General features: G+C 40.4%; 1 protein-coding gene across 2 annotated transcripts in view; it reads left to right on the top strand.

Annotated features, from left to right (window-relative positions):
• Positions 1–12,629, top strand: part of LOC311628739 (GTPase IMAP family member 7-like) — a 322,213-nt gene extending 309,584 nt beyond the window's left edge. Inside the window, exons 1-2 of one of the 2 annotated variants that reach the window (XM_084896252.1) lie at positions 4,195–4,292; positions 11,163–12,629. In XM_084896252.1, the coding sequence (XP_084752378.1) occupies positions 11,203–12,027 (825 nt within the window). In that variant the 5' untranslated portion in view covers positions 4,195–4,292; positions 11,163–11,202 and the 3' untranslated portion in view covers positions 12,028–12,629. Of the gene's footprint in view, positions 1–4,194; positions 4,293–11,162 lie in introns of those variants that run through there. The other variant, XM_084896253.1, reaches the window with a different exon arrangement.
• The last annotated feature ends 3,155 nt before the right edge of the window (positions 12,630–15,784 follow it).

Genomic DNA, 15,784 nt, shown 5'->3' on the forward strand with positions numbered 1-15,784 from the left:
ACCATAGATGCTGCTAGTGGCAGAACCAGAACATTACAGCTTTCCTGACTGCATTTCATGTGTTAATGGCAGACAATAGTGCTGATGTGCTAATGTGACAATCTGCTCTGTAGCTCATGGATCAAAACGAGTGTCACTGATGTAACAGAAGGGGACACAGTGTCAGATACATTAGCATTGTGTGCTGCCAGCCGAGCAAGGTGGCTCCTGAGTATTTAATGCATGGACATTTTTTGTTTTACTTTGCAAAGACTGAGGTCCTACTATGTTTTTTAGATGAAACCATTTATAATTTTTCAAATTAAAATTTATTGGGGTGACATTGGTTATTAATAATATGCATATGTCTACTGTGAAATCCTATGGTACATTATTTGTATATTACATGGTGTACCCACCACCAAAATTCTGGTCTCTTTCATTTCCATAGATTTGACTCCATTTACCCCTTAAAAATCTCCATCTTCCTCTCTGCTTGTAACCACCATACAGTTGTCTTTGTCTCTGACTTTTTGTGTAACTACTTATTCTTTTGTGTGACTTTGTTGTTCTGCTGGGACTGTGAGGTCAGTCTTGCCAATGGGCCTGGAGCATGCTCTCAGGCAGAGGTGGTCTCAGAACCTGCTGTGCTCACACCAGCTTGGTAGTCTGCCCACTCCCTTAAGAGTCCAGGAGCCCTACATTAGCACTTTTTCTCAAAAAGAAAGAATTTGGGGTTTGTTTTTCTGCTGCATATATTTATTAAATTCTTCAATAAAGGGCTGAGTTCAGACACTGTAAAAGTAAGGAGAATGGGGTGGGGTAGTTATAGGGCTTGGGAGCCCTGGACAGTGAGGCTTTGCTGAGAGACAGGGTCAGGCAGAGTTTAAAGGCCTTTCTGAGAAAGCCAGCACTTCCCTCATTAGCAGCTTCTGTGGCCCACCTGGGCCAGATGTGTGGGTGGTGGTGGGAAGGACTACTGTAGTAAACACAAGCTCATGCAGAAGGGGAAACCTCTGGAATGCTGAGCTTATGAAATATGAAGATGGAAGAAGAAAAGTGTTGTGTGAGATTCCTAAAGCTGAAGTAACACAGTACCCCTAACTGTGTAGCTTAAAGCCACAGAAACTTATAGTCCCAGAGTTCTAGGGATGTAACATCAAAAGATTGGCAGAACCATGGTCTCTCTGAAGGTGGTGGAAAGGATCCTTGCTGGTTCCCAACTCCTTGTGGCTGCTGGCAACCCTTGGAGGTCCTTGCTTATAGATGCATTGTTCTCATTTCTTGGCTGTTGCATTTTATAAGGAGAACCCAGGCTGTACCCTTCGAACTGTCTTTGAAAACTCAAGTGTATTGCTTTCAAGCTCCTCTTTGCACCCAGAAGGAGAACATAACTCAGTGACTTCTCTCCCACTTCGTAAAAAGTGTCACCTTTCTTCCATTGTCCAACACCACAGTCCTCAATTTGAACTGAGATCTCACCTTTAATATTCAAATTCCCAGCAACAGAATCTGCAAGGATATGTAGATATTTCCTATCAAGTGCCCTAGAATGTTCTCAGTATCTGTGCATTTCCCAATTCCCCAACCACAATCATATTTTAAGCACTTTTAAATTACTTTTTTGAATAAGGTGTTATATATGTGTCCTTATTAAGCATTTCTTTTATAGCAGAATCCCACTTCCTGGTTTACACATTGATCTGATGAAGTCAATACTCCTTTTTAAAGGTCACTAAAGGGAGTTACAGAGTGGTTAACTTATCCACCTGTGGTAGGCTGAAAATTACACCCTCCCTAAATCCAGGATAACCATATCCTAATCCAGAACATATAAATGTTACCTTTTTGCAGAAGTGATGAAGTTATTGATTTTGAGATGGGAGATTGTCATGAGTTATATGAGTGGGTCCTACATGTAATCACAAAGCCCCTCAAAAGAGTGAGGCAAGATCAAAGGAGGGAGAAGGCAATGTGATGATGGCAGCAGAGATTGGAGTGATGTGATCATAAAACAAGGGATGCTGGAAGAAGCAAGCAATAGATTCTACCCTGGAAATACTCTCAGCCACAAGGATACATTCATTTTATCTGAATAAGACTAATTTCAGGCTCCTGACCTCTAGAAAACTAAGAAAATTAATTTGCATTGTCTCAGAAAACTATTTTTTTTTTGTAATTTGTTATGGCAGCAATAGACAACTGATATACCAAATTGTTTATTATGGAAGTGTCAGGACCGCTCAAGAAACCATTCCTTTTACCTTCTGTTATTATTTTTGCAAAGATGTAATAATTTGAACCTTGAACTCCACAAGGCAGACTCTGATAGAAGTTTGATAGAAGATTAAGAAATGTATTTTATACACCCAATCTTAAAATAATCCATATATTTACACATTGACATGTAAGTTCATGATGTAAAACATAAAGGGGGAAAGGAATAATAGGAAAATGTAAAATAGGAAGCCATCTCTTTCTCTACATTCATCTATTTCCTTCTACATGGAAGAATCAGCATCCTGGGATGTGGGGAGAGCACCTTCAAGAAGTTGCAGGTGGGGACCAGCAGCAGATAGACAAGTGGCTCACGGCAGAGCTGGATGTGAAAAGAAACTCCTAAGGATGAGAAGCATGGCCAACTGAACAGCACAGGAGAGACATGAGGCAGAATTCCTTCTATCAAAAGTCCCCTAGAGGGAGGTCACTTCTAAGAGAGGGTACAGGTGTGGGAGCTGTGTTCCAGATGTTCCTCCATGGCCAAGGACCTCAGGGTATCACCATTCAAGACTGTATCCTATTCCCTATAGCATCTATGGATTCTATTTCAACCATGTCCCTCTTTCCTTTTGGGGACCTATGAGTGTGCCTGGAGAAGCAATTAGTTGTCCAAGAAATCATAAAAGGCAGCTTCTGCGAGGACAAGTTTCATTCAGGGAATATGGAGAATGAAGTGAAATTGGGCAGTGAAGGAGATATTTTGAGCAGGAGATTCAGTTCTGGCTCTTCTCTGAACTCATATATATGCAGCCTGTGAAGGTGAGCTTCCTCTATGTGTGACTTGTAGGGTTGCTCAAGAACCTGTGCTTAGAGTGTATACTTTTTAATCATGATTTAAAACAATGGGCTTGGTATTTTCCTTTTGTGCCATACCTTGTGAATTACATAGCTGGCCCTGATCTGTGACTTTATGGTAAATAGAAAAACTATTAGTTGGTTTCATTCAAGATTATCGAAGTCATCAATACCAATAATTGGTCCAATAATATGGGCACTTACACCGTCATTTCCAAATATATCTGCTTCCCTCCATGGGTAATAGCCTTATTGTCACTTCTGTCACATTTGGCCCTTTTAGTACCTACCCTCAAGTTTAAGCATTGACTAACCACTTTCTCAATCTAGTGAAGGAAAACATGTAATCAAAAGTTAATCTATTTGTGGTGATGCAACGGACAACTAGAACATGTTGTCAACCATGTGAGATTCAACAGCCTGCCTCTCACCTGAAAACAATTTTTAGATTCTTTGTGATCCATCCACTGGTAAATCTAGGATAAACTACCTCTGTCTGGGCCTGGAGAAGGAGAAGTTAGGAAGGGTGGGAGGGAAGGTTGCATTTACTCCTTGGGTACATCTTTATATGTCATGCAATGTATGCTTTTAATCATACAAGAACCATATTAAGAAAAAAAAAAATAACGGAGAGATTGTGATCATTGAAAGACATTTCCCAGGCCTCTCCTTCCTCTTTTTCCACTTGGCTCCCAATGGTTTATGCCCCTTTGGCTTTGCACCTGAGTTTTGATAATTTCTAAATGAGTAACTTGAGACCTTCCTGAAAGAACAGACTCAAAACCCATATTGTGCCATCACTAATGAGACCCGAGGATACACCAAGTCCCACGCTCAACTTTCTTCCTCCAAAATGACCCCACAGTCTCCCACTGCACCAGGGAAGGTGGCAGACACTGTGCCTGACTTTTTGGGAAATATTTATGTCATTTAATAAGGGTCTTTGGATACACCACTATAACCCAAAGCACCAAATATAGCTTTGGCAATTTTGGTACAAGAGCAAGCACATGAAGGAAAAGGTTTCAACTTGGAAAGATGGAAGCACCCACTAAATTAGGAGAAATATTACTGTCTCTTTAAAAGTAAACAGTTCCTTCACTGGCTCCACCCAATCTATGCTTTCTGCCTCTGTGGTTTCAGAGGGTGTGAACAATTTTTCTTCACAGTTAAAACAAAAGCACCACCTGGCAGAGTGTCTTTGGAGAAAATTGGAGAACTCATCAACTGGTTGAAAGGTGAGTCTGGCTGAGAAGTGGACTCACTGCTTCTCAGCACTAGAGTTGTTTGTGCAGTAGGTTCATGGAGTGTATATAGTGTGAATTCTGGCGCAGGAAGGATCGGGTTCTGTGCCAGAAGTACAGCAGGGGGGTGCTGTCTGAGGGTAGTAAAGGAAGGTACGGAGGAGGTCAGGAGCTTTATTAGTACAATTAGAAGTCCTGTGCATGACAATTCCTACAAGAGTAGGCCTTCCTTCCCCGGGCTGCTAGCACCAGCTTCCCTCCAGCACATGGGTCCTTGGCTTCCATCCTCTGGCTGCCTGAAGGTATCTGGGACCTGGGCTCACTTCCCTTGGCCCCGGCTTGGTCAGGAAGGACCTCTGGTCTAATTAGTATATAACCCTTTTAGTATTATAGATGTTACAGGTCTCATATTGAACAGGACACATTTGTGCTGACTGGTGCACCTTCAATGCATTTGCTGCTGTGAAAAACACTGAGGGCTGCCTGGCAAGCCTTCCTTTTCCCTGGATAGGAAATGAGTGTCCCCAAGGCAGGTCTTTAGAGCTTGAAGGCAATATAGAGATTGACCTGTCTAACTCCCTCTTTTTACCGAAAAAGAAGCAGGATCCTGGAGAGTTTGATGGTTGCCCATGCCACTAAGGGCAGAGGAAATCTGGACTGCAGTTGCTGAATCCTTTTCATCATTCAGCAGAGAGAAACTCTAATCTGAGTAGTGTGACATGTGAGATGAGGAGTGGGTGTCATTGATAAAGGGTTGGCTATTCTGCAAGAACAATGTACATGAAACCCTCCACTTAATGGTGTAGTTACAGGTTTCCTAAAGTGTTCTGTTCTGGAAAGAATGTGGACTCTCCTCCCTACCCTCTCTTGATCTAGCTCTGATTCGATGTAATTTTAGAATCCAGAGAAGACACTGAAGGAGGCCATTGTGTGCAGTGGTTAGGAGGGTAGGTGGTCAGATACACTTTGAATTTGATGCCTGTTCTGCTCAATACCTGTTAGCACTGTGACCTTGGGCAAATGTTTCAGCATTTTCAAGTCACATCATGTCTTTATTTAAAAAGTTAAAATAATAAAATTAGCTTTTTGCAAGCTATTATAGGGGAATAGGTGAAATAATGTATAAAAGATTATCAGTGCTTGTTTTAGAATGTCAGTAGTGGTTATATTGCATACATATAAATTTTTTTTGTTGAAAAATGTTGATTTACTCAAAGATAAATGGACATTAAAAGGAAATTTCATGTACCTAGACCAAGCTTCCAGAATTATTAAGTGATGCCAATGTTGTTTCATCTATAACATAGTGTATAGATTCTATATACTTACCACTCCCCAGCCACACCACATTATTTTGAAGCAAATATCATTGTTTCATTTTATCAGTAAATATTTGAAGTCATTTAAAAATATGATCATAATCAGACTTCAAAAAACAAATAGAATTTTTTTACAAAGTTAACAGTTGTCTTCAGATTTCCCTGATTGTCTCATAACTTAAAAGACTGTTTGAAGTTGGAACCTATTAAGATTCATAAATTGCAATTGTTTGGATTCTATTATATTTAATTTAATATATATAGCTTTCTCATCTTCCCTGTTTCTTTCTGTAAGAAGAAATTTCTTTGTGTAAGAAGGAGGAAGTCTTTTTCCCAAAAGAACCAGGCAGTTTACATTTTGTTGATTAACATTCTCACGGTGTCATTTCACCCACTCTTCTAGTTCCAGGAGAAATTATTTAAGGAGAGGCTTGATCTGACTCAGGTTTGACTATTTGGTAGAAATATTGTACATCATAGATTCAGCTGTAAACTTTCCTCAGAAGGCACATAATATCACTTTCTTTGACATTAATTGACATTAACGATGGCCTATATTTCATTGAGGATCAGAAGTGATCGTTAGGTCACCAAAGGAGGAGCGCATGAGGCCAGAGTGGTGAGGGATTATGAATTTATTCAATCATCCCCACACCAGGTGGCTGAGCATGGATGGTTTCAGCCCCCAGTGAGGGGGAAAGAATGAAATGTGGTCACCACAGGTAAAATGTGGTCTCAGCAAAGGGAATGTCCATAGTGAAATAGCTTGAAAAGCCAGTTCCCAGGGGAGGAGTATTGATTTATTCCTCAATCAAAACTAATAGTGATGATATAAAATTCTATCATTCTTACCTTAATAGATGGAAAAATCTTATATAAAAAAAAAGTTCCCTCCAACCATTCTCTCATTTCCACAAAGTACAGTAGTATCTGAAGGATAAGATAAATGCTCAATTCTTTCTTTTGTTTTTCTTTTTTTTCGTCTGTCAATTTTCATAACAAGAAGATGCTTTCTTAGCACACTTCCAAGGGAGTGATTGCCTGTTTTAAATAGAAGGCCGTGTTATGAACACATGTATTTTCAGATACCTGATATATTTTGACTCATTTGAGTTATTATCAATGCTCACATTGCCCCATCAATGTCCAGGTACATTCTCTTGAGGTTGGATCTTAAGTCCTTTCCATTTGAGAGCGTCTTTGCTTTCTTGTTGACAAGAGCGTGAAGGCTCAACTGAAGCATTTTCTGCCTATTCCTAGAATCAGGAATTATTAATAAAACTCTAATTTTGGTGGGAAATAGCATTTGAAAACCACATTCTAGGCACTAAGGGTGGTCATTGCACTGGGCTCATTATTATCTCTATTACTTTTCAAAGATTTTCAAAACTGCACACATACACACACACACACACACACACACACAAATAGGATTTTTGAAAACAATTTTTTTTTTTTAACTTAAGTTAATAACACTAAAGATGAACAATAACATTATTGCTTTTTTAAGTGTATTAGACCAACTCATCCACCCACAATATACAATTAGAGTTTGACATTTCATTTCGATTTTAGAATTTTAAAAAATATATATATTGTGTAATTATGTACAAGATCAAATCTATGAAATCTTACTGTAACCATTTTCCAGTTTCTGTCCTTGTTCCCTCCACCCTGCTTCTCCCATTCCCATGTAAGTAAATTTTTTGGTTTAGTTTTTGGAGTATCCAGCTATTGCCTTTTCATATATATGAAAAAGATATGTATTATATTTTATATATGTAGTGCACATTCTTTCTTATTAGAGAAATGGTAGGTAAACTCTACATTATTTTCTCATTATTTTCTTCATGGTTCCTCCCCCTTCCCCCCATTTAATGATGTATCCTGGAGATCTCTATATGATTGTACAGAGAGACACATTTCACAGTTGGATAGTTCTACATTGTGTGACTATATCTTAGGTAATACAACCAGTCCCCACTGATAGGCATTTGATAGGTTTTTGGTCTTTTGCTAATACAAATAATGATGCAATAAATAGCCTGATGTGTCATTTTTCTGTATTTTTCTCAGTGTAGTTAAGAAAAAAAATATTAAAATGGAAAATTGACAATGAATGAGAAAATGCATATGTACATCGGCAGCATAGTGCTGACTTCCCTTCTGTAGGGTTTGGACTGTTTTTCCATTCTCACCAGCCATGCAGGAAAGGACCAGTTTCCATCATACCTTTGCCAACAAATTATGCTAGCAAATGTTGAATTTTTGCCAAACATGGAGGTGTTAAATATTATCTCACTTCAGAAATAAAGGTGTAATTTAATTAATATTTTATTCATTTTATTTTTTTGTTTTGATTTCTTTTTCTCTGAATTTATGTTAATGACTTTTGATTTATTCAAAGTGCATTTAAATTCATTTTTCTCTGAATGTTTATTCCCATCTTTTCCTCCATTTCCTATCAAGTTACTGGTATTTTGTTTCTGTACCTTTGATTTTCTGTGTATAACAGGAACATTTATCTCCTTGGTTGTAAGCTGAAAAATATTACTGCCCCTAATTTGACATTTTTGCTTTAATTTTTCAAAAGTGTTTTTTATCCCACATTATCCATGATTTTTTTATGTTATCACATTTATTCATCCTTTTCTTTACTCTATTTCAAGTCTCAGAAATATTTTTCTTACTTCTAGGTTACAAATACAGTAAGTTACCCATGTTTTTTTTCTTTTATTATATGCTTTTTTCTCTTTTTTTACATTTAAACTTCTAATCTGCTTGCAATTTGACTGGCATGAGGCAATGGATGCAATTTTATTTATTTTTCTGTATGGTTATACAGTTATCCCAAAGTTGCTTTATTACAACATCGTTAGCTCCCTTGATATGGTATGCTGTCTTATGGAATCTAACTGTAACACAGTGTAATTGAATTGACTATAAATGAATAAGAAATGATTAATTTGGTCTGTTTCTGAATTTTCTGTTTGTGGTTCACAGGTCTCTCTACTGGTAAAACAATATCACACTTCTGTAATCATAGAAATTACAATTCTTGACCCCTGGCAGAGTTAGCCCTCCTTGTTCTTTTTCTACATTGTGCTGAATAACTTTCTTTTTTTCTTCATCCAAATGAACTTTATAATCTACCATTTAACTTTATAATCCACTATTTTTTACCTGGTATAAACAATGGTGATGACAAAAATTTTAACATTACAGTTATACTATCTAAGAAAAGAGTAATATGGAAATTAACCACCACTCTGCCACACCCACAAGCCATGCCCGCCAGCCAATGAGAAGCAAATATGCAAATGAACCCAACAAAGATGGCTATGGTCACAGAGAGCAGGAGGGAGATTTGTGTTTCCCTGCCAATGGAGGAAGCCAAGCTCTCCACCTGCTCTTGCCTGCCTAGGACTCCACTCATGTCTACAAAGTTTCAATGACAGAAGATACACAACTCCAAACAGAAATGGTGGCCTTGGAGCTCGAAAGAGCAGGAGGGTTGGGTTGCCACCAATAATGGAGGAAGCCAAGCTTCCTGCACACCTTGGCTGGCCCAGGCCTCCACTTAAGGCTACAAAGTTCAATTATATAAGATACCTAAGTCCCAACAGAAATGGCTGCCACCATAGAGTGAGCCGAAGGCTTGGCTCTGCTCCACGCTTCAAAGTTTCAATTATAGAAGATAAATAAACCCCAGATACCAGGACCTCCGCTTGGTTTGCCAGGGGGCATGGCTGGCCTGAAAACCACCACAGGCCCCTGGCCCACGCCACCCCACACCCCAAGAAACCCCATCCAGATCCAGGACACCCTTCAGGCAAACCAGCAGGTCCCCACCTGTGCACCAGGCATCTATCCTATCTAATAAAATAGTAATATGTAGATTGACCATCACTCCAACACAGAAGATAGCTTCCCCCATGTGGTCAAAAATGGTTGCCACCATGTGGACACAAGATGGCCACCAAAAGATGGACAGCAGAGTAGGGCAATTGGGAGGGACCAGACCTGCAAGGGAGGGCAGTTGTGGGCAATCAGGCCAGCAGGGGGAGGGCAGTTGGGAGGGACCAGGCCTGAGAGGGAGGGAAGTTTGGGGTGATATAGCCTGTGGCGGAGGGAAGTTAGGGTTGATCAGGCTTGCAGAGGAGGGCAGTAGGGGGTGACTGGGCCTGCAGGGAAGGGCAGTTGGGAGTGACCCAGGCCTGCAGGGGAGAGCAGTTGGGGGGAACAAGTCTGCAGGAGAGGGCAGTTAGAGGCAAAGAGGCTGGCAGAGGAGCACTTAGGCATCAATAACTCTGGCAGAAGAGTGGTTAGGGGGTGATCAGGCTGATAGGCAGAAGCAGTTAGGGGCAATCAGGAAGGCAAGAAAGTGAGCAGTTGGGAGCCAGCAGTCCTGGATTGTGAGAGGGTAGTCGGCCATCCATCAAAAGGTCCCAGATTGGAGACGGTGCAGGCTGGCCTGAGGGATATCGCCCTCCCCCCCTTACACAAATTTCATGCACCGGGCCTCTAGTCCTATATAATCAAGGCCTAATATGTAAATCAACTAAACAATGGTACCATCAGTGGAATGACTGGTTGATATGACATGCACTGACCACCAGGAGGCAGACGCTCAATGTAGGAGATGACAATTGGTGGTCACTGTGCTCCCACAAGGGGAGTGCCCCTCAGCCAGAAGCTGGACTCTTGGCTGGTGAGCATAGCAGAGGTGGCAGGAGCCTCTCTTGCCTCCGTAGTAGTGCTAAGGAGCAACACATCAAATGATAAGGAGCAGTGAGCAGGTGGGCGAACATCCCCCAAGGGCCCCCTGATTGCGAAAGGGTTCAGGCTGGGCTGAGAGACTCCTCACTCAGTGCACAAATTTTGTGTGCCAGGCCGCCACTAAAATAATGTTAGAGAAATATCTACTTTTCCTTCATCCAAAAACTTTGTAACTCATTATTTTTAACTTTATAATCCAGTCTTTCTCAGCTAGGGAAAAAAGTTATGATAAAAAATTTAAATTTATACTTATATAAGATCATGTTAGATAATTATCTATAATTCAAATGTATAATATGCTTTTAACATGGGTCAGATTTTAATTCAGTCAAATGTTTTGAGTACACTAGGTAATTTTCTACTTGATCTATTAATAAAATGTGTTGTAACAATAAATTTTGTTATGAATATTTCCAAAGGAAATAGGTTTATAGTTTTATTATTGGTCAAATCTCTGTTAGCCTTTAGAATCAACATCACACTTGATTCATAACAGAATTGAAAGATTTCCCTCTTCTTTTATATGATTAGGAGGAATATTTCATTTAATATTGAGATGATCACTATTGTAGAGGTTTAAGTGAATTCTCCTGTGAAAACACCTGGACATGGTACTCTTTTGTGGGAAAAGTCTGCTTTATTATTTCCTCCAGATGAGTAATAGATGCTTAGAAATTTTCATGGAGGAAAAGAACAAAGAAAATAGGTTTGAGAATGGTCCCCACTTACCTAAGTATCCTTTTTCTTTCTCCTTCCCTTCCTTGAGGTCCTGTTGGTACCTGTACCCCAGAGCCTCTTGAAAGAAGATGGCTGGCCTTAAGGACAACACTCTGAGGATTGTTCTGGTGGGGAAAACCGGAAGTGGAAAAAGTGCAACAGGAAACAGCATCCTTGGCCGAAAAGCACTTGAATCTAAAATTGCTGCTGGCTCTGTTACCAAGAAATGCCATAGAGTTATGCGACACTGGAAGGGTAGGGAACTTCTTATAGTAGACACCCCAGGGCTCTTTGACACCGAGAAGACACTGAAGACTACCTGTGAGCATATCAGCGAGTGTGTCCTCTACTCCTACCCTGGGCCCCACGCTATCATCCTAGTTCTACAACTGGGCCGCTACACAGAAGAGGAGCAAAAAACAGTTGCATTGATCAAGAACCTCTTTGGGGAGAAAGCCATGAAGCACATGATTGTCTTGTTCACTCGCAAAGATGAATTGGGTGATCTCACACTGCATGAGTTTATAGAAGAATCAGAGGTAAACCTGCAAAGCATCATCAAGGAGTGTGGGAACCGCTGCTGTGCCTTCTATAACAAAAGCACAGATGAGGCTGAGAAGGAAGCTCAACTGCAGGAGCTGGTGAAGCTGATAGAGGAAGTGATACAGGAGAATGGAGGGGCTCACTTTTCTGATGCCATCTACAAGAATATAGGGGAAAAGTTGCAATGTCAGGAAGAGGCATTGAAGAAAATCTATGCTGATCAATTACAGAAGGAAAATAAAGTAATTGAAGAGAAATATGCTAAGGAGAAAATATCAGAGCAAGACATGAAGGAGATGAAAAAAAAAAAAGATTGGAGGACTATAATGAAAAAATTAAAAAAATTAGGGAAGAAGCTGGAAGTAATATAATTAAAGATGTTGTTAATTGGATTTGGAATTCATTTTCAAAAGTATGGAATATGTTTTGAAAATAATGTAAATTTTATTTCTTTATTTAGTATTATTTGTTAATGTGGTTAATCATATTTTACAAAGATGACTACAGCAATGTATTCTATCTCACCCATTCTTCTTGTTATCTTAGTTTATTTTTCCTTCTGTTGAATTATAAGGTTTATCCCATAAGTTGAAATTCAATGGCCTTTGTGACTGCTTTGACAACCAGTGTGTGGTTGTGACTTCAAAAGTGAGATAGGAAAAATGCCTCTTTGTTCCCTAGGGTTTGTGGGCTTGGCACTTGGCAACCATGTGGTGAGGAAGCCCCAGTTGCCCATTGAGAGGCCATGTGAAGAGGACTTGAAGTCACTGGCCCACATCCCTGGCTGGTCTTTCATCTGCCAGCAGAACCAACTTGACAGCCAGGCAAGTGAGGCAACATGGAAGCAGATTCTCCAGCTGCCAACTGAGCCACCTCAGACTAAGCAGCAAAGAGAAATATAGGCCACTCCCACTGCATCCTGCCCAGATTACAGATTCATGAGAAAAATAAAGTTTGTTGATTTAAACTACTAGACTTGGGGATGGTTTGTTATTCTGTGTTAGTAACCACCAGCATCTTCCCTGCTCACTCACCTCCAATACCCACAATGCTAAAAAATGGAAGAAGTTACAGAATTGGCATAATCAGGCAATAATATTTTATTTTATTAAGAGTTCACAGACTCAATTTAGAAAAATTCAAATCAGAAATCCTTCATGTTTCAAGTGTTAGCATGCACATTTTTTCCGTCCATGTCTGCATGTACATTGTTAATGAAGCAGTTGGTTTCTCCAGCAAGATGATTCTGTGGTCCATGTGAGGCAAGAGAATAAGAAGCTAGGAAAATTCCTGGATGAATGGAATAAGAAAACTGAGATGAGAAGATGGGAAGCTTATAGCTAGTTTGTTAATCACAAAATCTCATTTTCCCCAACCAGGGGCTTGGAGCAAATGGTTTATACATCTCCTCCCTAACCAGAGAATACATAGCTTTAATCAGACTGGTCTGGAAAGTAAAGCACAAAGACCCAATTCATGCCATTTGTGCCAGCTAAACCCAAGGGCAGATGAAGTCAGGGAAAAATATACAAAACCACATCAAAGCCGGGCACCATTAAGATAAAATACAGTAGTGAAACAGACAAAAGAATAATCCAAAACTCCCCTATACACTTATCTTGATTCATCAGCATATTAAAAATGCACCTGGAAAGGATAAAATGTCCTCAAGACAAAAACTCGATCTTGCACAAGCCCATGCCCTATACCAGGAGTGAACTTTTTATATCTCCCTAAACTCTGGAACCCCATGAGGGACTTGCACCCAGGGGAGCAGTGGGCAGTGGCACCCAACCTCAGCTCCTGATCCTGTCTCCAAGGCCCCCTTTGCCCTGACTTCCCACTGAGCTGAAGTAGTCCCACCTTGGCTCACTTCTTTCCTATAATATTTCTAGAGCAAAAGCAGCCCTACCTAGGCTCTCTGCTGTTGCTTCTTCTATCCTAAACCCTTCTTTTATTTCAGATTTAATGAGCATCTTCTTTCCTGCACCAAATCAAGAACTCACACACTATGGGCCAGTACCTTTTTGGTAACACATGGATGTGTGTAAGTTCCTAAATTCTCTTCTTGATGTGTTCTCTCTCTCTCTCTCTCTCTCTCTCTCATTTCCTTCCTTCCTTCCTTCCTTCCTTCCTTCCTTCCTTCCTTCCTTCCTTCCTTCCTTCCTTCCTTCCTCTCTCTCTCTCTCTCTCTCTCTCTCTCTCTCTCTCTCTCTCTCTCTCTCTCTCTCTCTCTCTCCTATTTATTTTCATTTTTTGCTGGCTACATTTGTCCTATTGAGTTCTTGTCAAGCTCATATTGTTTCCAGCTGTTCTCATAAATTTAATGTGTAACCAGAGTAGCATTTAGTTAGAAGGGGCCATACATTTTGACCCTTCTCCTATCTAATAACATTAGTGGTATCTCTGGCTCTCTGACTGACGCTTGACTTCTGCCAATGGGAAGTCCAAGCAGGAGATCTCTTCTGGGTAGAAAAGTGAGGTCTGGTATTTGTTCTCTTGTCTCTCTCCCTGCAAGTTAATCTCAGACCAGCTGCAATGCTAAGTTGAAGATCACATCTTCTCTAAGGTGTGGGTTCCAGGCCTCGCCCCATTACGGTTAGCAGGTAATTTCCTCACTGTGGCCAGCAGTCTACCTTGTCACTTGCATCCCTGAGTCTGGCTTGTAGGAAACCATGCACTTGACTGTCCCCCAATTACCTAATTAGATTGGGACATCTCTGCTGCTAGAATTCCAATTGAGAAATCTTAATGATAATCACTCTCCTTTGTCTTTCAGAAATGCCCTGATCTTTATTATTGTTTCTTGTAAAAATTTCCTCTAGTGTTTCTGACACCAGAATATCTCTCTTGATAACTCTGTCATTGCTCAAACAGAAAGTTTTGTGTTCATACCTGATTAGTCTGCCAATGTACCATCTTTGCTAAATCACATGGAATACCAGTCAATGCCCTGAGTGATCTGCCCCCTAGACCAGGACACTTTCTAAGTCCGTAGATGGGGTCATAAGTTTCTGGGTAGAAAAAGATGCCCCTGATTTTAGAAACTGGTGTCCTAGCTTGCATTTTCTCTCACATGTGATTGTATTGTTGCTGTGGCATCTGAGAGGGCAGCCATCAAATGAGCCACATGCATGCTAGTGAAGCCCCCTGCTGACCTCTCAGGGCACACAGCAGAAGGGGTGGGGGCATATTAAATTGTAGGAGCTGGTCACCACAAATGGAGTGTTGGTGATAAATGGGGCAATGCTCTCAAATCTGGGCTATTCTTACTAAATGCTAAAATGCAGCACAGTATTCTGCAGAGAAACTCTAACAGGGATGAACTTGATCTGACCCATGACTGATAACTTTATCCAGTTGTAAAGAAGAAATCAACATGTAATTTACCAAACTGAATATATAATCCTCCCTAGGAGAGGCAGAGCTTTGGAAATTACTCCCCTGTCTCCTTTACTGGTCTCAAGTGTAAATATAACTTTTCCCCCACCAAGACTGTGTTCCTTTGAACCCATTATGTTCTGCTATGCTGTAAAATGTCATGGAGACGATATGACCTCCAGTTGACCCAAAGTATGGACCAAGGCAATTGGAGGCTCACCCCAACTGTCTGTGGAATGTGCATTCAGCTTGCCTTTTCCCTTCCCAGGAGTTGCCTCAAGGACACAGCCTGAAGCTAGTCATGTGTTGCTGAGACCAGTTGGATGTTGTACATGACTAGGCCCAGCTAAGGGCTCTATATCAACTTTTCAGATCTGGCAGGCAGCTGCTGAGAATATTTGTCTTTGGGCCACTCAATGCAAGCCTTGTAAGTAAGTTCTCAGGCTTATTGAACTGCTACCTAATTACCTGGAGTGGTCTGCCTCTTTCTTAGGTCTCTCCCTGCCCTCCATATGTGAGTTGCTTTCAGATTATTCCTGGGAGATTTTGAACCAACATATGCTTTGATTGATTGATTGATTGATTGATTATTTATTTATTTATTTATTTATTTTTGGGATGAGTACAGTCATTCAATTTTATTGTCTTAAATTTATTTTTTCTTTTTATTAAATTGGTTGAGGTAACGCTGGTTAGCAAAATTGCACAGGTTTCAGGTGCACAATTCTGTACACTCTAATAGATGTT

The sequence above is a fragment of the Pipistrellus hanaki genome (assembly GCF_964339955.1).
Source record: "Pipistrellus hanaki genome assembly, chromosome: 10".
Taxonomy (NCBI): domain Eukaryota; kingdom Metazoa; phylum Chordata; class Mammalia; order Chiroptera; family Vespertilionidae; genus Pipistrellus; species Pipistrellus hanaki.